This window comes from Bufo bufo, chromosome 4 (assembly GCF_905171765.1).
Source record: "Bufo bufo chromosome 4, aBufBuf1.1, whole genome shotgun sequence".
Classification (NCBI taxonomy): Eukaryota; Metazoa; Chordata; class Amphibia; order Anura; family Bufonidae; genus Bufo; species Bufo bufo.
The window spans coordinates 407,431,868-407,455,985 of record NC_053392.1 but is presented as its reverse complement, the minus strand read 5'-3'; the positions used below and the strand labels follow the sequence as shown (position 1 = coordinate 407,455,985).

General features: G+C 42.7%; 1 protein-coding gene across 1 annotated transcript in view; it reads left to right on the top strand.

Annotated features, from left to right (window-relative positions):
* The window catches only part of C4H6orf118 (chromosome 4 C6orf118 homolog), a 223,839-nt gene that overhangs the window by 162,911 nt on the left and 36,810 nt on the right, over window positions 1-24,118 (top strand). Inside the window, exon 8 of the mRNA XM_040429291.1 lies at window positions 4,525-4,578. Within this exon, the coding sequence (XP_040285225.1) occupies window positions 4,525-4,578 (54 nt within the window). The remainder of the gene's footprint in view (window positions 1-4,524; window positions 4,579-24,118) is intronic.

The window sequence follows — 24,118 nt, the reverse complement described above, 5'->3', positions numbered from 1 at the left end:
AAGAAGAAAAACAAAACAAGGATCTCATGTTAAATTAAAATGTGCCGTGGCTGTCATCAGTACGCATACAATATGTGTAAGATGTGTAAAATTTCTGCTTCCATGCAGTAAGAATGAATGATGTATCACTGCGGGCAAACATATGGCTGCTAATTTAAACACTGCCAGACAGTTACTGTGTGACATTTACCCCCCCCCCCCTCCCCCATACCCACCCCCACGGAAACATGTCCTCGAACATTAACGTAAATAATTTGTCTAGTGAGAAAATTAGATTCCATAATGAAAGATAAGGTTAGGGTAAATACATTTGTCTTATGAAACTTGCCCCAATGTTATTGACGCCAAGTGATGTTTTCTCTCTATTTTCTAGTGATGTGGGAGCATTTTAATATACCGTACATCCTTATATATGTGGCTGATACCCATAGATACACTGTATTCGTCCTATCCAAACTTTGCAGATTTGCTGAAGATGCGACTTCTTATTATACCGTACATTACGGATGGACATTGCCGCTTTTCATACCGGGAGTGTCTAATGAAATATCGGCAACTCCCAATATTGCAGTGTACTTACTGTAAGTATGGGTAGCTATGCTACAGAAGTGCATGCGGTGGGCACTGTCCATCGTCTTTTATACTGATAGTTCATAAAACTATCTGTGATAGCACAGTGTTGTTAGTTCCATTAATTAGAATTAAACAGCCAGGTCCATAAATATTGAGACATCGACACAATTCTACGATTTTTGGCTCTATACAACCACCACAATGGATTTGAAATGAAACAAACAAGATGTGCTTTAACTGCAGACTGTCAGCTTTAATTTGAGGGTATTTGCATCCAAATCAGGTGAACGGTGTAGGAATTACAACAGTTTGCATATGTGCCCCCCACTTGTTAAGAGACCAAAAGTAATGGGACATATAATAATAATCATAAATCGAACTTTCACTTTTTAATACTTGGTTGCAAATCCTTTGCATTCAATTACAGCCTGAAGTCTGGAAAGCATAGACATCACCAGACGCTGGGTATTATCCCTGGTGATGCTCTGCCAGGCCTCTACTGCAACTGTCTTCAGTTCCTGCTTGTTCTTGGGGAATTTTCCCTTCAGTTTTGTCTTCAGCAAGTGAAATGCATGCTCAATCGGATTCAGGTCAGGTGATTGACTTGGCCATTGCATAATATTCCACTTCTTTCCCTTAAAAAACTCTTTGGTTGCTTTTGCAGTATTGTGAAGCACAGTCCAATGAGTTCTGAAGAATTTGGCTGAATATGAGCAGATAATATTGCCCAAAACACTTCAGAATTCATCCTGCTGCTTTTGTCAGCAGTCACATCATCAATAAATAGAACCAGTTCCATTGGCAGCCATACATGCCCACGCCATGACACTACCACCTCCATGCTTCACTGATGAGGTGGTATGCTTAGGATCATGAGCAGTTCCTTTCCTTCTCCATACTCTTCTCTTCCTATCACTCTGGTACAAGTTGATCTTGGTCTCATCTGTCCATAGGATGTTGTTCCAGAACTGTGAAGGCTTTTTTAGATGTCGTTTGGCAAACTCTAATCTGGCCTTCCTGATTTTGAGGCTGACCAATGGTTTACATCTTGTGGTGAACCCTCTGTATTCACTCTGGTGAAGTATTTTCTTGATTGTTGACTTTGACACACATACACCTACCTCCTGGAGAGTATTCTTGATCTGGCCAACTGTTGTGAAGGGTGTTTTCTTCACCAGGGAAATAATTCTTCGGTTATCCACCACAGTTGTTTTCCGTGGTCTTCCGGGTCTTTTGGTGTTGCTGAGCTCACCGGTGCGTTCCTTCGTTTTTAAGGATGTTCCAAACAGTTGTTTTGGCCACGCCTAATGTTTTTGCTATATCTCTGATGGGTTTTTGTTTTTTCAGCCTAATATTGGCTTGCTTCACTGATAGTGACAGCTCTTTGGATCTCATCTTGAGAGTTGACAGCAACAGATTCCAAATGCAAATAGCACACTTGAAATGAACTCTGGACCTTTTATCTGCTCATTGTAATTGGGATAATGAGGGAATAACACACACCTGGCCACGGAACAGCTGAGAAGCCAATTGTCCCATTACTTTTGGTTCCTTAACAAGTAGAAGGCACATATGCAAACTGTTGTAACTCCTACACCGTTCACCTGATTTGGATTTAAATACCTTCAAATTAAAGCTGACAGTCTGCAGTTAAAGCACATCTAGTTCGTTTTATTTCAAATCCATTGTGGTGGTGTATAGAGCCAAAAATCTTAGAATTGTGTCGATGTCCCAATATTTATGGACCTGACTGTATATGTTACTTATTCTATTACATACTTTATGCCCATGTAAGCAGGCTTCTCAATATACCCTACCGTAATGCCACTATAGAAGGTATAAGTTACAGACATGTCCATGCAGTGTCTGTAAATATAACATGTTCAATGCGGCCAAGTTTTAGCTTGTCAATGTCACATGCATCTGTTTTTCTTAGATTTTGAATGTACAACTTTTTTTTATAATGGTGGGACAAGCACTCCTGTTTTGTTTGTAAATGAAATTCAGGATTATAGTAAGTGTGAGTTTCCTTGTTACATTAGATTTTAGTATAACACTATATGTATGTTTGCATACTATACCTTGCGAGATACATTATTTGCCGCACTGTGTTGCAGGCAGAGTTTTTGAGCTCGTCAGTGCAACAGTTTGAACCATCGCTGTTTTCCTGTAAGCTACCATTTGCACTATAAAAATAGAGTTTGTAAAAATATAATGTTGCCATTGTCATTTTCTTAGGTTATCCCAGGTTTATCTTAAAGAGCTCTCTCACTTTAGCAAATTACATTTATCATGTAGCCAAAGTTAATACAAGGCACTTACTAATGTATTGTGATTGTCCGTATTGTCTCCTTTGCTGGATTTATTTACAAGGTGGACAAGAGCTCCTGTGATTTATTTTTCCATCACATTATTCATTGCTTGTATCTAGGGGTTAGGACCACCCTGCAATCCAGCAGCGGTGGCTGTGCTTACTCGCTATAGGAAAAGCTAGGTCTCTCTGGTGGCCAGGAATGTGGGAGCACGCATTGACATGAATGCACAGCAGCTCCTGTCCACCTTGTATCTGCTTTGCAGCAAAAACTGTAACCCCTGGAAATGGGCAGTGAATAATGTGATGGAAAAATAAATCAAATCAGCCAAGGTGGCAATATTGACAATCACAATACATTAGTAAGTACCTTGTATTAACTTTACATGATAAATGCCATGTGCTGAAGTGAGACAACCCTTTTAATACCCAAGACTCTTGATACTATTTAATATTAACATACTGCTCTCTGTGAACCTTGGGGTGTGTTTCAAAATGTGAATTCAAAAGATTTGAGAATAAATAAGCTTATGCAGGCCAAGTGAATAAATATATTTACTAAGTGTGATTAAATATAAGACAAATACAGACAAATTACATACATAATAGTAAAAATCATCACTTTATGGGGTAGGACTCCAGTCACCATTTTGTAACACATGGACGACTCCCCTGGGTTTACAAGAGATGGGGCAAATCAATACATCCTACCTAGAATGAAGTCTTCAATGGAGTGCAAACTAATGTATGTGTGTAACAGAGTTGATACCTTTTAACCCCTCATGCAGTGTGTAGCACACATGTCTCTGAGATAACCACTTCTCAGGAATGTGGCCTCAGCACAATGGGGGATGGGTATCATCTAACTATCCCTAACCCACTACATTACATGGGAGACTTTATTACACAGAATATTAAAGATAATATAAAAGAGACAATTTAAGGGGACAGAACCAATCGGTACTTCAAAATACCCTTACAACACAGGGTGAATTTAAAAAGTAAAATGTTTCTGGTATTTAGTTTATCCTTATGCATTGTCTTCATAGTACAGTTGCATGAAAAATTATCTGTAAAAATTATGTGCAAAAAAAATCAGTGTTTTATTTAGTTTTTACATATTAATTGTTTCTTAAAAAGAGGACTGGTTACCTCAGCTGGTGTGTCTGTTTAAATAACTACTTGCATGCCTCAAGCATTGACAATTCTGGTACAATTTTAAACTCTATGTTGTGCCATTCCTCTATTATTTCTGATGAGTAAGAAGCCATTGAATGAATTGCTAATTGGGTGTAACAAGTTCAGGGTATGTCCCTGCACAGTCTGACGCTGCCTATTTAGTGCTGCCAGTATCAGACTGTACAGCAGTACACCCCCAACTGGTAACACCCAATGGCAATTCATTTATAAATATGGAGAAGGAATAATAGAGGAATGGCATGACATAAGTCATAAGATAAGTTGCTCCAGAAATGTAATTAATTTGGAATACAATTATTTGCTAAAGGACATGTCAGAAAACATGACAGGTCCTTATTAAGCATTATGGTTATAGATCAGTTATGTAATTATTGCTTTTATATTATCGCATTATCACAATCTTTTTTTGGCACTATGCATCATTTATAATGTCATTTCAGACAGAAACCTTGAAACTTCAGTCATCAAATGATTTTCTTCACCGAGCAAATAAGGTATGTCTGTTTCCCATAAAGTAAGACTGAAAGTATTTTGACATTTAAAGGGGATTCCTTAATTGTTTGAAACACTGTATGTTGGACAGTTTGTTCCTATAGAGAGGTTTTTTTATTTTTTGCAGTCCAATATCCAAATTAACATTATCATGCGCTTGGTGAAGACCAATCAGACCAGCAGATGATTTGCAAAAACTAGCCCATAGAATTCTGAGATTTTTTTAGTTTAGATTGAACTCCTATTCCGGGAATTGAGCATACTTTGTCCAGTAAAAGAAACATATACCAATCCATAAACCTACCTCCATTTATACAGACACATATTTATTATTCTCAGCAAGGCGGCCTGAAACACAGCTGATCCGCTACAGCTGCCTTAAATTTTGGACATTCACATCCAGTTCTGTACAAACATTGACCTATTTTGAAAAACACAAAAAGGCGAGCCTATTCCTATAGTTGGGACTTTGAGACTATAACCTCTCACATAAAGTACCAGTTTTTTTGTGTAAAATTCATATCAAGTTAAATCACATCACATTGACATTAACACGAAATGCCATGGAATATATATACCGTAGGTGATACAATTGTTTTGGCCTCACTACACTTTCCCCTGATTCTGTTTTGTGTGGCCTGCAGGTAAACCAACTGTTAGGGAAGTGGATGTGCATATGCTGTGCCACTGAACTAATCTGGCACAGGGTCAGAACAAGGAATAAACAGAACATATGTCAGGCAGAGGGTAAAATTTGGAAACAGAGTTCAGTACACTGGCAGGTAAACGTGAGAAAAACGCTCCTTGGCAGTGAACTAAGTAACTAGAACCTATTGCTCAGGCACCTTCCAGCAGACAGATGACGACTAGGGGGTGCACATGCACTGGCCGTTTAAAAGTCTGATTGAGCATGACTATGTGCTCTACATGCAGCAGGAGGAGAGGCAGCAGAACACTGTCGGGAGGAGCTAGGCTGCACTGCTCTGGCAGCCTTACCTGTCAGATGGAAGCAAGCAGGGACCTGGTGGGTGCTTCGACGGACGTGCCCACGAGTTATGCTGAGACAGCAGTGGGCAGTGGTTTTGTCTTTCCTCTGCCTAAATGTAAACATGGTTGAACAGATAATCCTGAGTATCTTTCTGAAACTTATTCAATTTCCCCTGTGGTATCACAGAGATGGATTGTACATGAACCCGCACACATGTGACATTTCATGTTAAAGAAGATCTCTGGAAATAATGACATTTTGTTAAGTGCCAGCACCCTTCCTCTCTGAACACAAGGTTCGTACTTACCTGCTCCCCACTGCTCCACCCCTCTGAGCTGGCCATGTTATGTTGCCTTGACTTTTTAAATCCGTCACCTCATAGGCATGGTCACATGCTCGACTGTAGCCAGTAATTGGCTTCAGCGGTGACGTGACCACATGCACGTTTGAGAGCCAGCGTGGAGGACCGGAGACACAGGGAATAGGTAAGTATGAATATTCTCTTTACAGAGGCAGGCTATTGCTGGAGAACCCCTTTAACCTATTCCTGACGCAGTTATTTAGCATTTTCGTTTTTCATTCCCTGCCTTCCCAGAGCCGTAACTTTATTATTATTTTTTTTGTATGTTATTTTTTATTTGTACTTTCTAATGCCATCATTTTATATTGCATACAATGTAGTGGGAAGCTGGAAAAAAATCCAGATGGTGTGTAAATAGAAATAAAATGCATAGCTTGACATCAGAGTCACCAAGAAGGACCAGAGAGGTGGACAGCAGGTAAGTATGAATCTTCTGCTGACACTTGACAAAATGTCATTATTCCCGGAGAACGCCTTTAAGATCCCTTCTTCAGGCATGTGCTATGCACATTTACACCACCATTTATAAGTCACTAATCTAACCCTAATAATAAAAACATTAAAAGTTCATAATGTACAATATAAACATGCGCTTAAGGCATCATGCACACAACTGTAGGCGGCCTGTTCCCATATTGTGGCCCTCAAACAGCGTGTCCACAATATACGTGCACCGTATCACGGATGCGGACCCGTTCACTTGAATGGGTCCGCAATCCAGGAGATGTGGTGCAAAACGGAGATACCATACGTAGTGCTTCCATGGTACGTAGTGCTCAAGTGAATGGGTCCACTTCCACAGATGGCGGGCACATGGTCGGTGTCCGTACATATGGGCATGGCTGGCACATGGTCGTGTGCATGAGGCCTAAAGGACAAATGAACATTCAATGTTATTTATAATATATTGAGTGTTGATATTTCATCTATCTAATTTATGTTTATAGCTCAGGCTTTCTGAACAAATGCTACAGAGTAAAAATCCATTCAAAATAAAAGTGTTAATAGTTTATTTTTATCAATTTACAAAATGCAAAGTGAATGAAAAGGTTTACCTTCCAAACAGTATCAATTGTTCTATGTACATTTGTGCGGTTTTTGAAGGAACTCAGCAGGGAGGTTGTTTTGGGCATCTTGGAGAACTAATCACAGATCTTCTGTGGATATAGGCTTGTTCCCAGACAAACTTGATGTTAATATTAGTGCTGTGTGAGGGCCATATCATGACTGTTATGGTTCCTGTGGCCGATGCGGCCTCTGTGCCTCTGGGGGAACCAGATCAGCTGTGCAGCTCACTCTGACATTAGAGCCCTGGGTCAAAGATGAGTTTAATTGGGGATATTGAACGTCCAGACGTTCAACTGGCTCCTCTGCCCTATGTAGGGACTCGAGCGTGAAGGTGTCGTATGCACAGTATTTCAGGCCGGCAACTGCATGCTCAGATGCTGGTGATTTTCTTATCCTCTAGCTCCCGCTGCTCCAACTACTCTGATTGTTTTTTGATGTTCCCTGTTTGTGTGTTGTCCTTGCACTCGTACTGCCTACAGTGACCATGCAAGTAGGTAGGGATAGTGGGTCCTGGAAGTTTTAGGTCTGCACTATCCCTTTTTGTGTGTGACGGTAGTCGTCTTAGGCCTCCTGCACACGACAGTATTTTTTCACGGTCCGCAAAACGGGGTTCCATTGGTCCCTGATCCGTTTTTTCGTCCGTGGGTCTTCCTTGATTTTTGGAGGATCCACGGACATGAAAAATGAAAAAAAAATCTAACTCAAGTTTGCCATTGAAATGATAGGAAAAAACGGACACGGATCACGGACGCGGATGACAATCTTGTGTGCATCCGTGATTTTTCACAGACCCATTGACTTGAATGGGTCCGCGAACCGTTGACCGTGAAAAAAATAGGACAGGTCATATTTTTTTCACGGCCAGGAAACACGGATCACGGATGCGGCTGCCAAACGGTGCATTTTCCGATTTTTCCACGGACCCATTGAAAGTCAATGGGTCCGCGAAAAAAAACGGAAAACGGAACCACGGACGCGGATGCACACAACGGTCGTGTGCAGGAGGCCTTATCCTGACAATCACTCCCAAAACTACTTGTTCATCTTTATACCGAAGATAGTTTTTAAGGACATTGACTGTATGTTTGGGGTCATTGTCCTGCTGCAGAAAAAATTTGGAGCCAAACGGAAACCTCTGTAATGGTATTGCATGATTCTCTGCCCATATTTCTCAGCTTTGAGGACACCATTAATACTGACCAAATCTCTGACTCCATCTGCTGAAAACTTAGTACAGCAGATTAAACACACATACTTGGTGAAAGAGAAAATTATAAAGAAAGGAAAAGATATGTTAGCAAAAGTATCTCCTTCATTAATATACTAACCGCTACGGCAAAAAAAGTAGCAGGAGGAGGACGAGTAGCAGGAGGAGGACGAGAGAATGCAGAGCGCCACCTGCATATGCTCCTGAGAGAGATAACCAGACAAAGGCAGGGGTATATGCACAGCCCCATATACCTCTACCACAGGAGCCAGTTACTGGAATAAAGTAAGTGAGAGAAAGACGCAAGAGTTGTTTCTCATTTTCTCACTTATATTCTTTGATAACACTATATGCCACTTGTCGGCAGGACGCTAACAGTAACTATCTGGCCTATATAACTATAAAACTAAACGCTACTAGTTACTGGATGGACACAACGGAGCTCAGTTTCACTGGAATTGCTGTAAATTAACTGATATCAATAGCATTTAACCTGCTTACAGTATTTTAAGAAGATCAGTTACAGGAAATTATCAACTACGGGATACTTTGAGTAATAATGTTTACAGGATGCTAATTATCAAAGACTTTGATTATTGAATATATTCAAATTCATTATTTATTTGGTTATTGTTTGGTAACTACATATTTATCATGATTTATAGCCAGATTATATGAATTACATTTATATCCCACGATTGATATTTTGGGGACACTACATTACTAGTATTATGTGCAATAATGATTCATGTTATTTTTAATCTTTGCTTTATTTTATTAATTTTTATCTTTTATTTAATGTACGTAATTAGTTTTGGGTCTGTTATAATAAATTGTTTGCCTACATACACTGCGTGCATAATTATTAGGCAAATGAGTATTTTGACCACATCATCCTCTTTATGCATGTTGTCTTACTCCAAGCTGTATAGGCTCGAAAGCCTACTACCAATTAAGCATATTAGGTGATGTGCATCTCTGTAATGAGAAGGGGTGTGGTCTAATGACATCAAGACCCTATATTAGGTGTGCATAATTATTAGGCAACTTCCTTTCCTTTGGCAAAATGGGTCAAAAGAAGGACTTGACAGGCTCAGAAAAGTCAAAAATAGTGAGATATCTTGCAGAGGGATGCAGCACTCTTAAAATTGCAAAGCTTCTGAAGCGTGATCATCGAACAATCGTTTCATTCAAAATAGTCAACAGGGTCGCAAGAAGCGTGTGGAAAAACCAAGGCGCAAAATAACTGCCCATGAACTGAGAAAAGTCAAGCGTGCAGCTGCCAAGATGCCGCTTGCCACCAGTTTGGCCATATTTCAGAGCTGCAACATCACTGGAGTGCCCAAAAGCACAAGGTGTGCAATACTCAGAGACATGGCCAAGGTAAGAAAGGCTGAAAGACGACCACCACTGAACAAGACACACAAGCTGAAACGTCAAGACTGGGCCAAGAAATATCTCAAGACTGATTTTTCTAAGGTTTTATGGACTGATGAAATGAGAGTGAGTCTTGATGGGCCAGATGGATGGGCCCGTGGCTGGATTGGTAAAGGGCAGAGAGCTCCAGTCCGACTCAGACGCCAGCAAGGTGGAGGTGGAGTACTGGTTTGGGCTGGTATCATCAAAGATGAGCTTGTGGGGCCTTTTCGGGTTGAGGATGGAGTCAAGCTCAACTCCCAGTCCTACTGCCAGTTTCTGGAAGACACCTTCTTCAAGCAGTGGTACAGGAAGAAGTCTGCATCCTTCAAGAAAAACATGATTTTCATGCAGGACAATGCTCCATCACACGCGTCCAAGTACTCCACAGCGTGGCTGGCAAGAAAGGGTATAAAAGAAGAAAATCTAATGACATTGCCTCCTTGTTCACCTGATCTGAACCCCATTGAGAACCTGTGGTCCATCATCAAATGTGAGATTTACAAGGAGGGAAAACAGTACACCTCTCTGAACAGTGTCTGGGAGGCTGTGGTTGCTGCTGCACGCAATGTTGATGGTGAACAGATCAAAACACTGACAGAATCCATGGATGGCAGGCTTTTGAGTGTCCTTGCAAAGAAAGGTGGCTATATTGGTCACTGATTTGTTTTTGTTTTGTTTTTGAATGTCAGAAATGTATATTTGTGAATGTTGAGATGTTATATTGGTTTCACTGGTAAAAATAAATAATTGAAATGGGTATATATTTGTTTTTTGTTAAGTTGCCTAATAATTATGCACAGTAATAGTCACCTGCACACACAGATATCCCCCTAAAATAGCTAAAACTAAAAACAAACTAAAAACTACTTCCAAAAATATTCAGCTTTGATATTAATGAGTTTTTTGGGTTCATTGAGAACATGGTTGTTGTTCAATAATAAAATTAATCCTCAAAAATACAACTTGCCTAATAATTCTGCACTCCCTGTATATATCAGAAGGAGGAGTGCCTATCTTTTTTTTATTAATTAATTTACTATTTTTTTTTAAAGACACATCATGTTTACTTCCCTGTGAAATGAGAAGATTTCTAGAATTCTTCTTGGAATAATTGCGGCCAAAAAGCCATACTCTAGATGTGGAAACAATGCCAAGCGACTCAACTATACACTAAAACATAAGAACTTGAGTGCATAAATATGGCAGAAGGTGCCCAGGACTAATGAGTCAAAATTTGAAATATTTGTAATAGAATGTAGTTTTTTTTTTTGCCAGAGTGCTGGTGAATGGTACAATAAGTGTCCGCAGCCAACAGTGAAGCATGGTGGAGGTTCCTTGCAAGTTTGGGTCTGCGTTTCTGCACATGGAGTTGAGGATTTGGTCAGGATTAATGGTGTCATCAATACTGCGAAATACAGGCAGATACTTATAAATCATGCAATATCATCAGGGAGGTTCCTGACTGGCTCAAAACTTATTATGTAGCCGGACTACGGCCCCAAACATACAGTCAATATCCTTAAGAACTGCCTTTAGTGTAAAGAAGAACAAGGCGTCATGAAAGTGCTGAAATCTCACATATCTAATGTCACAGGAGAAGAAAAAATGGCACTGGATATGTTAAAAAAGGACACCACTATAGTTATCAAACCCTCAGATAAAGGGGGTAATGTGGTTGTCCTGGACGATGATAAATATGTTGAGATGTGCATGCGGATACTGGATGACAGGTCTTGCTATAAACGATTGGAACACAACCCAATGGAAGTGTTTAAACGTGAACTTAAGGGCATTTTAAGTAAGGCCATGCAACAGCATCTCATGGACAAGACAGAGTTTGCATTTCTGTTACCTGAATATCCTGTAACAGCAGCATTTTATAGTCTACCAAAGATCCACAAGGGGCTGAGCCCTTTAAAGGGTAGGCCCATTGTGTCAGGAATCAATGGTTTGACTGAGAAAATCAGTCTTTATGTAGATGAGGTGCTGAGGGCATTTGTCACGAACCTTCCATCCTATCAGAGATTCCATGGATGTCCTGAGACGACTTAATGATATCTACTGTGATCCAGGTACCCTACTGGCAAGCCTTGATGTAGAGGCTCTTTATAGCTTGATACCCCATGATAGGGGTTGCCAGGCTGTGTTTTTTTTTTTTTTAGCAGAAAGGGGATCACATCTGGCAAATCATAATGGGTTTGTGATTGTGGCTCAGAATAAATTCGAGCAACTCAATGTGTTTACATTTGATCGAAAGTTCTACCACCTGCTCAGGGGAGTGGCCATGGGAAGTCCATGTGCCCCGACGTATGCCAACCTCTACCTGGGCTGGTGGGAGAGAGAACATGTATTCAGCGAGACCATGGAACAGTGGACGTCGTCTATTGTCTTATGGCTCAGATTTATAGACGACATATTCATTCTCAATAAAAACGATCTGGGTCTATTTTTCACGAGCGAAATTGACAGTACTCAATTGACTTTCCTGGATCTTTCTATAAGCATTGATGGGTCCAGAAAAATCACCACTAAGATGTTCCGAAAACCCACGGCTACCAACACTTTGTTGAGGTGGGAGAGTGCACATCCCACCAAATTAAAGTATGGTATACCAAAAGGGCAATATTTGAGAGCTCGATGCAATTGCTCTGAGTGGGTGGATTTAAAAAAAGCATCCTCTGATTTACAAAAAAGATTCAGTCAGAGCTTGTACCCTGGTCCTTGTCTTGCGGAGGCATTTCAGCATGCCTCAGCGAGTAATAGAGATGATCTCCTGGTCCCTAAACAACGAACAACGGATAATAAAATCCGAATCATAGGTACATATGATTAGGCTAACAAGGAGGTCCGGAATATTATCAAGGAGAACTGGGGGATCCTGAAATCAGATCCGGTGATTGGACATCTTGTGGGTGAATCCCCACTTATTACGTACAGAAGAGGAAGTAATCTAAGAGATCAACTGTTGCATAGTCTGTATAGTCCCCCAGTACAGTCCACTTGGTTACCCAATAGACCACCCGGCACGTTTAAATGCGGTAAATGTGTTGCATGTAAAGCCATTAAAAAAAGCAATATAGTAAAATGCACCACAACAGGACGGGAATTTGTCATCAGGTCCTTCATTAATTGCAAAACGGTAGGGGTGGTCTATGTGGCTACATGTATCTGCCAAAAACAATATGTGGGTAAAACCAAGAGGGAATTTAGGAGATGGATTGGAGAACAATTGCTGAGCATCAGCAATGAGGATGATACTCCAATCGCCCAACATGTTATGGAATGCCACCCGGGAGTGAAACAATGTACAGGGTGGGCCATTTATATGGATGCACCTTAATAAAATGGGAATGGTTGGTGATATTAACTTCCTGTTTGTGGCACGTTAGTATATGTGAGGGGGGAAACTTTTCAAGATGGGTGGTGACCATGGCGGCCATTTTGAAGTCGGACATTTTGAATCCAACTTTTGTTTTTTTAATAGGAAGAGGGTCATGTGACACATCAAACTTATTGGGAATTTCACATGAAAAAAAATAGTGTGCTTGGTTTTAATGTAACTTTATTCTTTCATGAGTTATTTACAAGTTTCTCTTTGTTTACAGCCATTGACATGTCGCTGAGGTTAACACGTGAGGAGCGGATAGAAATTGTGTTGATGTCTGGTGAACGCAGTAACCGGGTCATTGCAGCAGATTTCAATGCAAGACACCCTACGAGACCACCCATCTCCCATGCTACAGTTAGCAAACTGCTTGCTAAGTTTTGTGAAACTGGTTCAGTGTTGGATTTGCCAAAATGTGGACGCATGAAATCTGTCTCTAATGAAGAAACATCAGTGGCTGTCCTAGCTTCATTCAGCAAGAGCCCACAGTGTAGCACCCGCCGCATGTCACTGGAGAGTGGCATTAGTCGAACATCCCTTCGGCGGATATTAGCTACTCACAAATGGCAGCCTTACAAACTCCAGCTACTGCAGCATCTCAATGAGGATGACCCAGATCGGCGCACTGAATTTGCAGAATGGGCAAAACAAAAATTGGAACAGGACCCTCAGTTTACGCAGAAGATTTTGTTCAGTGATGAGGCAAACTTTTATGTGAATGGTGAAGTTAACAAACAAAACCACCGCTATTGGTCTGACACTAACCCACATTGGATAGATCCCTCCAAGTCTGTTGGAACAAAAAAATTGATGGTATGGTGTGGTATATGGGGTACAAAGATAGTGGGGCCATTCTTCATCAATGGAAACCTCAAGGCCACTGGATATGCGAAATTGCTACATGATGATGTGTTTCCCTCTTTATGCACTGAAGCTGGCACGTTCCCTGAGCTTTTCCAGCAAGATGGTGCACCACCACATTATGGGTGTCAGGTCCGAGCATTCCTAGATGAACAGTTTCCTGGAAAGTGGATTGGTCGTCGTGGGCCAGTTGAATGGCCCCCAAGGTCTCCCGATCTGACCCCCTTAGACTTTTATCTTTGGGTTCATCTGAAGGCAATTGTCTATGCTGTGAAGTTACGAGATGTGCAGCACCTGAAACTACGGATACTGCAAGCCTGTGCTAGCATTTCTCCTGCGGTATTGCTATCAGTGTGTGAAGAGTGGGAGAAGAGGGTTGCATTGACAATCCAACACAATGGGCAGCACATTGAGCACATTTTATAATTGGTCAGAAACTTGTAAATAACTCATGAAAGAATAAAGTTACATTAAAACCAAGCACACCATTGTTTTTCTTGTGAAATTCCCAATAAGTTTGATGTGTCACATGACCCTCTTCCTATTGAAAAAACAAAAGTTGGATTCAAAATGGCCGACTTCAAAATGGCCACCATGGTTACCACCCATCTTGAAAAGTTTCCCCCCTCACATATACTAATGTGCCACAAACAGGAAGTTAATATCACCAACCATTCCCATTTTATTAAGGTGTATCCATATAAATGGCCCACCCTGTATATCCTTTCAGGGTATTGAACATGGTAGAGGCTCTCCGAGAGGTGGGGACATAGACAATTTGCTGCTGCGGAAAGAGGCGCAGTGGACATTTACATTAAGAACTGTAAAACCCTTTGGTCTGAACAACTTTATCTCCTATACATGTTTCATTTAAAAGGAGAATTCCCATGGATTTATCAAATTGGATACCCCAATGCTATAGGGATATGCACCACAGTGACCCACTGGTTGCTAATGGTGATCCCAGACATAAGCTGAGGTGTATATATAAAAACTTAAACATATCATATATATATCCCTTTAAAAGATTCTGGTTTATATGTGTTTTATGAGATGTAGATTATTACACCCTCGGGCATACCATATCTCCATCAAATATGTCACCAGTTATCTGGGTGACCTTGTTGTGGATTGGGGATATGGCCAATAGTAAATGTTAGGTTGTTGTGACTCCTTTTCTACTTACCTCCAGGGTGATGTTGTACCTCTCAGCACACCCTCTGATATGGTAGTCAATTTTTCTGCCAATGAAATAATACCCACGATAGCGGTCAGCATAATTAGAATGGGCATAGCGGAGTAAGATGATGTTTCACTCCCCTAAGTGACGTATCCGCATGCCGACGAGCTCCACCTAGTGGGAGTGGCTATCTTGATATGAGAGCAGCGTTGAGCGGCCCCGCTACGGCCGTAATAGAGCCAGAGGCTGTGTCTTTGTGTGCTGCACGCGCGCTAACAGGAGCGTGCAGCGTCCATTACCTGCAGGCAGAGTGACAGTTTCGCTGAACAGATGGGGCGAACTGCACTCATGCCGATATAATACTCTGCTCCTGAGGACATATCACTGTCACAAAAGTGATATAGAAACGCGTCGAGCAGACGCATGAGTAGGCAGGGATAGTTCAATGTTTATGTAAATGGCGATGGGATCCAACATAATATGGGATTGGAGAAGCAGGTTATAGGGTAGAGCTTTATCAAAATAGCTCTCACCTGCAGTGTATCCATCCTACTTCTCCATTTGCATATTTTGCTGGTGTGATACACTGTTGCAACAAAGTCAGCAGTTGCAACTTAGTGTACAGCTTTTGTTATATAAAAAAAAAAATAAAAACAAGTGTATTCAGCGCACCCTTAGCAACTATCCACAGTGTGTTTGGATATTTGGACAGGATACTATATATACACTCAGCTAAAGAATTATTAGGAACACCTGTTCTATTTCTCATTAATGCAATTATCTAGTCAACCAATCACATGGCAGTTGCTTCAATGCATTTAGGGGGGTGGTCCTGGTCAAGACAATCTCCTGAACTCCAAACTGAATGTCAGAATGGGAAAGAAAGGTGATTTAAGCAATTTTGAGCGTGGCATGGTTGTTGGTGCAGACGGGCCGGTCTGAGTATTTCACAATCTGCTCAGTTACTGGGATTTTAACGCACAACCATTTCTAGGGTTTACAAAGAATGGTGTGAAAAGGGAAAAACATCCAGTATGCGGCAGTCCTGTGGGCAAAAATGCCTTGTGGATGCTAGAGGTCAGAGGAGAATGGGCCGACTGATTCAAGCTGATAGAAGAGCAACGTTGACTGAAATAACCACTCGTTACAACCGAGGTATGCAGCAAAGCATTTGTGAAGCCACAACACGCACAACCTTGAGGCGGATGGGCTACAACAGCAGAAGACCCCACCGGGTACCACTCATCTCCACTACAAATAGGAAAAAGAGGCTACAATTTGCACGAGCTCATCAAAATTGGACTGTTGAAGACTGGAAAAATTTTGCCTGGTCTGATGAGTCTCGATTTCTGGTGAGACATTCAAATGGTAGATTCCGAATTTGGCGTAAACAGAATGAGAACATGTGTCCATCCTCTGATGGTGCATTATCCTACTGGAAGTAGCCATGTCACAAAGCTCGAATCATTTCAAATTGGTTGCTTGAACATGACAATGAGTTCACTGTACTAAAATGGCCCCCACAGTCACCAGATCTCAACCCAATAGAGCATCTTTGGGATGTGGTGGAACGGGAGCTTCGTGCCCTGGATGTGCATCCCTCAAATCTCCATCAACTGCAAGATGCTATCCTATCAATATGGGCCAACATTTCTAAAGAATGCTATCAGCACCTTGTTGAATCAATGCCACATAGAATTAAGGCAGTTCTGAAGGCAAAAGGGGGTCCAACACCTTATTAGTATGTTGTTCCTAATAATTCTTTAGGTGAGTGTTCAGTCACAAATGGTTAACTGTTTTTATAACTGTGTGACTGGTGCTTTTTACTTTCACTTTGTGCCAGTCATCTAATTTGTTCACAGAGGTTCTCAAATTCGCAGGTATGCACCCCTTTTGTCACGGGGTAGCGTCACGGGTATAAATATAGAGCGGAGGTGCACCCCCTGAGCTGCCACCCGGTCCCCTGTCCCTGCCTACTTGCACCACCCGCCCTAGGTGACGGGGCGCAACTGGGCGACAGTCCCTGACCTGAGTAAGTGCAAGCAGAGAGATAGAGACAGCAGGGAAGCGGACAGCCAATGAGAAGTAGTACTCGAGCGGACAGAGAGGTGGAACAAGCAATGTACCACCAAAAACGGAAGGGCAAGGCGGGTCAACTAGCCGGGGTCAGTTCAGGAGGTCACGTCAGTACTAGGGAGAAGACAGAGACAAATCTGAGAGCGGGCCGAGGTCAAAATCCGGGAGGTCACGTCAGTACAAGAGAAGAGGCAAAGACAAAATCCAAAAGCAGGCCGAGGTCAAAATCCGAGAGGTAGCGTCAAGGTTCAGGGAGCAGGCAGAAGAGGTGTCCGGAAGCAGATCAAGGGTCAAATCCAAAGGTAAGCTTAATAACAATAATAATACACAGCCTAAGGGACCAAAATCACAGGCAACCTGTAGCCAGCAGGGGAGTGAGGATCAGGTGACGTGGCCAGCGTCACATGACCGAAAGACAGACAAGTCGAGCACCGAGTGATCAGCTCGGCGCACAAGGCAGACCTAGGAGCAGGGAGCCTCCCAGCTAGCAAAGCCGCCCTGGGAACGAGGCCGAACACAGATCCTTGCTCCCGAAGCTAAGCAGCAGCGTCTGCGGCTGATGGGAGACCGAGTGCGCCTTCGGGGCCCCGTTACAGTACCCCCCCCTTTTACAGGGTGCCACCGGACCCAAGGCCTTGGGTACAAATCTCCCAGGATGCTCATCATGAAACTTCTTGATGAGCCTCTGGGTGTGGATCTTAGTAGCTGGTACCCAAGACCTCTCCTCGGGTCCATAGCTCTTCCAGTGGACCAGGTATTGAAAGGAGTTCCTAACCTTTCTAACATCAATAATTCTAGAGATGATGAATTCCTCCTGACCTTCAACCTCCACAGGTGGAGGAGGTTTTTTAACCGGAACCACTGGTGACACATATCTCTTAAGCAACGACTTGTATATGAAGGGAGTCGGGTAGCTTAAGTCTAAAGGACACTAGGTTAACAACCTCAATAATATTGTATGGTCCAATGAAACGCGGAGAGAATTTCCTAGAACACTGTTTCAAAGCAAGATTCTTAGTCGACAACCATACCTTATCGCCGAGTACAAAATTTACCCCCTTGGAACGTCTCTTATTGGCATGTTTACACTGGGTTTCCTAAGCCTTTTCCAGGTTCGTTTGAACCTGTGCCCAGACTGTGCACAGTCTAGAGGTAAAAGAATCTGCCTGCGGGTTGAGTGAGGATACAGAGGGATTAGAACAAAAGCGAGCATGCAAACCACTGTTACAAAAAAAAGGAGACACCCCCATGGAAGAATTAACTCGATTGTTAATAGCAAATTCTGCCAACGGGAGGTATCTCACCCATAATAGTTGATTATGTGATATATAGCACCTTAGAAAAAGCTCCACTGCCTGATTTAACCGTTCCGTCTGTCCATTGGTCTGTGGATGGAAAGCAGACGAAAAGGATAAAGAGATGTCGCATCTTCGACAAAAGGCCCTCCAGAAACCAGAAACAAACTGAACGCCTCTATCAGAGATGATATTCTCAGGGACACCATGCAGACGTACCACATGTTCAATAAACAAGGATGCTAAGGTCTTCGCATCAGGGAGCTTACTTAAAGGAACAAAGTGCACCATCTTGCTAAAACGGTCAACCACTACCCACACCACTGATTTCCCCTCAGAAGGGGGCAGATCAGAAATAAAATCCATGTAAATGTGGGACCATGGCTTGCAGGGAATGGGTAGTGGTTGTAGTTCACCAGCGGGATGTGTTCTCGGGGTCTTAGACCTGGCACAAACATCGCAAGCCAAAACATAAGACCGTACATCCTTAGACAAAGTGGGCCACCAGAAAGACCTCAGCAGCAATTCCTTAGTGGCAGCAATACCTGGATGACCAGAGAGCACGGAGTCATGACATTTACCCAATAATTGAAAACGAAAGCACTCAGGAACAAATAACTTATCTGCCGTTGTTTGTGGAGAAGCAAGTTGCTGAGCCCGTTGAATCTCAGAGGAAAGATCCACAGAAATTGCTGCCACAACGATTCTTGCCGGCAAGATGGGTTTTGGGGGGATTTCAGGTGGTTGGACGGCATTAAAACTCCCGGACAAGGCATCTGCCTTAATATTTCTACTTCCTGGTCTGAAAGTAACAGAAAAATTTAAACGAGTAAAAAACAGGTCCCATCTGGCTTGTCTAGGATTAAGGCGTTTGGCCGCCTCAAGAAACAATAAGTTCTTATGATCGGTGAGGACAGTAATACGGTGTCTAGCCCCTTCTAAAAAATGCCTCCATTCCTCAAATGCCCATTTTATGGCCAGTAATTTGCGGTTTCCAATATCGTAATTTCTCTCCGAAGGAGAGAACTTTCGAGAGAAAGCGCATGGCCTTAAATTAGTGAGGTTAGAAGACCCCTGAGAAAGGATGGCCCCCACACCATCCTCTGAGGCATCAACCTGCACCACAAAAGATTCCTCGTTATCGGGCTGAAGCAAGACTGGAGCCATCTGAAAACAATTTTTAAGGGTATCAAAGGCCCGACAGGCCTCTAACGACCAGTTAACCAGATCAGAACCTTTTTTAGTAAAGTCAGTAAGGGGCTTGGCAATAACAGAAAAATTCTTTATGAATTTACGGTAAAAATTGGCGAATCCTAAAAAGCGTTGGAGTGCCTTTAAGGAGGATGGTCTTACCCAGTCTTGGATAGCCTGAACTTTACTGGGATCCATTTTAAATGAATGAGGAGTAAGAATATAGCCGAGATAAGGAATCTCTTGAACTCCAAACACACATTTCTCTAATTTAACCGACAGATGATTCTCCCTGAGGATTTTAAGAACTAATCTGATGTGAGACACATGAGAATCCCAGTCAGGTGAAAAGACAAAAATATCTTTGAGATAAACAATCATAACTTTGCCGATGAGTTCTCTAAAAATGTCATTCATGAAATTCTGAAACACAGCTGGGGCATTGCAAAGACCGAATGGCATAACAAGATACTCAAAGTGTCCCTCTGGAGTATTAAAAGCAGTTTTCCAGTCATCTCCCTCCTTAATACGAACTAGGTTATAAGCTCCTCTCAAATCAAATTTTAAAAACCACGAAGCACCCAAAATCTGGTTAAACAAATCAGGAATCAACGGGATGGAATACTGATACCTAACAGTGATTTTATTCAAATTTCTATAGTCAATGCAGGGCCTGAGACCACCGTCCTTCTTTTTAACGAAAAAGAATCCTGCTCCCAGGTGAGAGGTGGAGGGCCTAATATGTCCCTTCTTGAGACTCTCCTGGATATAGTCTTTCATGGCCCTGCGCTCAGGACCGGAAAGATTATAAATCCGTCCTTTAGGAAAATTGGACTCGGGTGCCAAGTCGATAACACAGTCATAAGACCTATGGGGAGGGAAAGTATCTGTCTCAGTGGTGGAAAAAACATCTGAATAATCAGAAATAAAATGAGGAATAATATCTGATGAAACCCCAGCTTGAACTACGGTTAAGCAAGAACTACAGTTAGGCCCCCATCTCTCTAACTCGCCCGAACTCCAGTTAATGACCGGATTGTGTTGCTGAAGCCAGGGCATACCAAGGACTTCCTGAACAGGAAGATTCTCTAAAACAAAGAAAGAGCATTTCTCTGAGTGGCAGACCCCCACAGACAGGGTAACCTCCGGAGTATGCAGTTTTACCGTGCCCCCTAGCAGGGGGGTAGAATCGATGGCGACAACCTGGATTGGGGTGGACAATTCAAGTATAGGAATTCCCATTTGTTCAACAAATTTGCAATCAATAAAACTAAAAGCTGACCCTGAATCCACAAAGGCATTTCCTGACCCCTTTAAGACTCCAAAGTCAATAGAAACCGGCAACAATAATTTACTTCTTACCACCTCCGGGAGTACCTTGTCCTTCAGACTTGGATGACTTTCCAGCAGGCAGAGCTTTAGGACACTGACGGATCCAGTGGTCGGGATCCCCACAATAAAAACAAGAGCCCCAACTATGTCGTAGCTCTCTTTGCGTCATCCCGAGTTGCATGGGCTCGTCCGAGTGGGCCTCTATCTTGGGTTCAATGGGGGAAACCTCAGGTTGAAGAAGGGTATGAGGAGAAAATAAATGCTCTCGCTCGCTGTCTCTCTCTGATCCGTCTATCTAGTCTGATGGCTAGCGTCATGGTCTCCTCTAAAGAGTCAGGACAGGGATAACAAACCAACATGTCTTTTTTAACTTCTCAGTCAAGCCTGCCCTAAATTGACATTTGAGCGCTGGTTCGTTCCAACCCGAGGGAATGCACCACTTGCGGAACTGCATACAATAATCCTCCATGGGACGATTTTCCTGAGTGAGGGCCTTAAGATTGGATTCTGCCACAGAGGCTCGGTCTGGTTCAGAGGTCCACAGGCTCGCCTGGAAAAAGAGGTCCACAGAATTAAGACAAGGGGAATCCAGAGGCAAAGAAAAGACCCATTCCTGGGGGTCCCCTTGAAGCAGGGAGATGATAATACCAACCCTCTGTGGATCAGGACCAGAGGAGTGAGGACTTAGTCGAAAATAAAGTTTACAGCTTTCCTTGAAAGCTAAAAAACTTCGGCGGTCACCCGAAAACCGATCGGGTAATTTAATGTGTGGTTTCACCTGAACAGTGGGGGGAGCAAGAATGGGGGGAGTTCGGACGGTCTCCTGAACCTGTAGTCTCTCCCCAAGTTCCTGTACTATTTGAGCAAGACCCTGCACATGTTCGGTAAGGCTCTGTAGAGGGTCCATGCTAAATTAAAGCCTGTGATTCTGTCACGGGGTAGCGTCACGGGTATAAAGATAGAGCAGAGGTGCACCCCCTGAGCTGCCACCCGGTCCCCTGTCTCTGCCTACATGCACCACCCGCCCTAGGTGACGGGGCGCAACTGGGGGCGACAGTCCATGACCTAAGTAAGTGCAAGCAGAGAGATAGAGACAGCAGGGAAGTGGACAGCCAATGAGAGGTAGCACTCGAGTGGACAGAGAGGTGGAACAAGCAAGGTACCACCAAAAATGGAAGGGCGAGGCGGGTCAACTAGCCGTGGTCAGTCCAGGAGGTCACGTTAGTACTAGGGAGGAGACAGACAGATCCGAGAGCGGGCCGAGGTCAAAATCCAGGAGGTCACGTCAGTACAAGAGAAGAGGCAAAGACAAAATCCAAAAGCAAGCCGAGGTCAAAATCTGAGAAGTAGCGTCAAGGTTCAGGGAGCAGGCAGAAGAGGTGTCAGGAAGCAGATCAAGGGTCAAATCCAAAGGTAAGCTTAATAACAATAATAATACACAGCCTAAGGGACCAAAATCACATGCAACCTGTAGCCAGCAGGTTGCCTGTATTTATAGTGGGGAGTGAGGGTCAAGGCCGACCTAGGAGCAGGGAGCCTCCCAGCTAGCAAAGCCGCCCTGGGAACGAGGCCGAACACAGATCCTCGCTCCCGAAGCTAAGCAGCAGGTCTGCGGCTGATGGGAGACCGAGTGCGCCTTCAGCGCCCCATTACACCTTTATTCAGCAAATCAATATTCCAGCAAGAAGGGATGCTTAAAAATATAAAACAAAAAAGTTTTATTAATTATACATTTGAAGATAAAAGAAGGGAGGGGAAATAGCATAACGCACAGGGCAGGGGAATAAGCCTATCAGAGATTCACCGTGTATATAGCACGGCAGTGAAAACAATCCCTGAGCTCCACCCCTGACACCAAATGCTAACAGAAGTGAGCTATGGTCTTAAATGATATAATGAACCATGCCACCTACAAGTTACACATGTGTGGTTTGCAACAACATAGCAATATGTACCCCCCATGTACATAGCCACATGGACTCTATGCTAATGTTCAATCCAAAAGGGGATACACGCTGCTCAAACACTCTCGCTGGTGCCCCCAGCTGATTGGCAGCTATTGCAGACCACACACTAAAGAAAATAGAGCTGCCGGTTCTCAAGGAGCTCAACCTGTAACATCTTAACATCATTCCGAGAGCAGACTTAGAGCAATGTGCTGCAAAGATGCATTCCCCTTCTCTCATTAGGGGCAGCGTGCCGGCACTGGGACGGCCGTGAAGCGGCCGCCTATAATGGAATTATTTGTTGTCTATACCCCACATACCTGGAGGAGACTAGAACTTTTTTGTTTTATGTTTTTAAGCATCCCTTCTTGCTGGAATATTGATTCAGTCATCTAATTACCCTTATCTGTAAACTACTAAGAGGTCATAAACACTTATTTAAGCCACATTCTTATCAGTAACTGTTTATAAGGTCTCAGAGCAGAGATAAGAAGTCCATCTGCTCCTCAGATGACAGAAATTACAAAAAATCCACAGGCAGCTAGTAGAGCATATCCGCTATGTACACAAAAAAGGATTCTATATTGTTAATAAAGACCAATTGAAAAAAGATTTTTAGCTCAAAATAAGTATAATGCAATAATAAAAAAAAATTGCCCCCAAAGGTGTACATAGCCTTTAAGGATCTCTGGTACTTTTATAGGAGTATTGATGGATTCCAATTGTTCTGGTTAGAGATGAGCACATTTCTCAAAAATTTGATTCAGCTGGTTCGCCGAATATTCAGAAAAAATTTGGTTTGATCCAAATGTATTCATATCGCTTTAAAAAACGTCTATTTCCTGGCTGCAGAGAGCCGTAATAGTGGTGTAGAACACTGTGCCTCACAGTAACATGCATAGGGAGTCTGCTGTGGTAGTGAAACAATACTGTGAGTCAGTATGACACGTAGATGACAGGCGTCACTCTTAGAATCGCTGCTCGCTTCACTTATTTGGGCAGTTACGGGGCCAAAACTCACCAAATAACTCGAGTGTGAATTCAGCCTTACAGGTCAATGTTAGCGCCAGGTATAATGAACCGTTCAGAGCCCCAAGATCCTACTATAGTGTGAAAGAGCGCACTCCTTTTACACCAATTCACTGATTCCACATAGATTTTCTACAAAACCTGTTCTATTAAAAGCTTATACAAGTAGAGTAAGTTTGTGTTGACGTAACTGATTATTTTGTC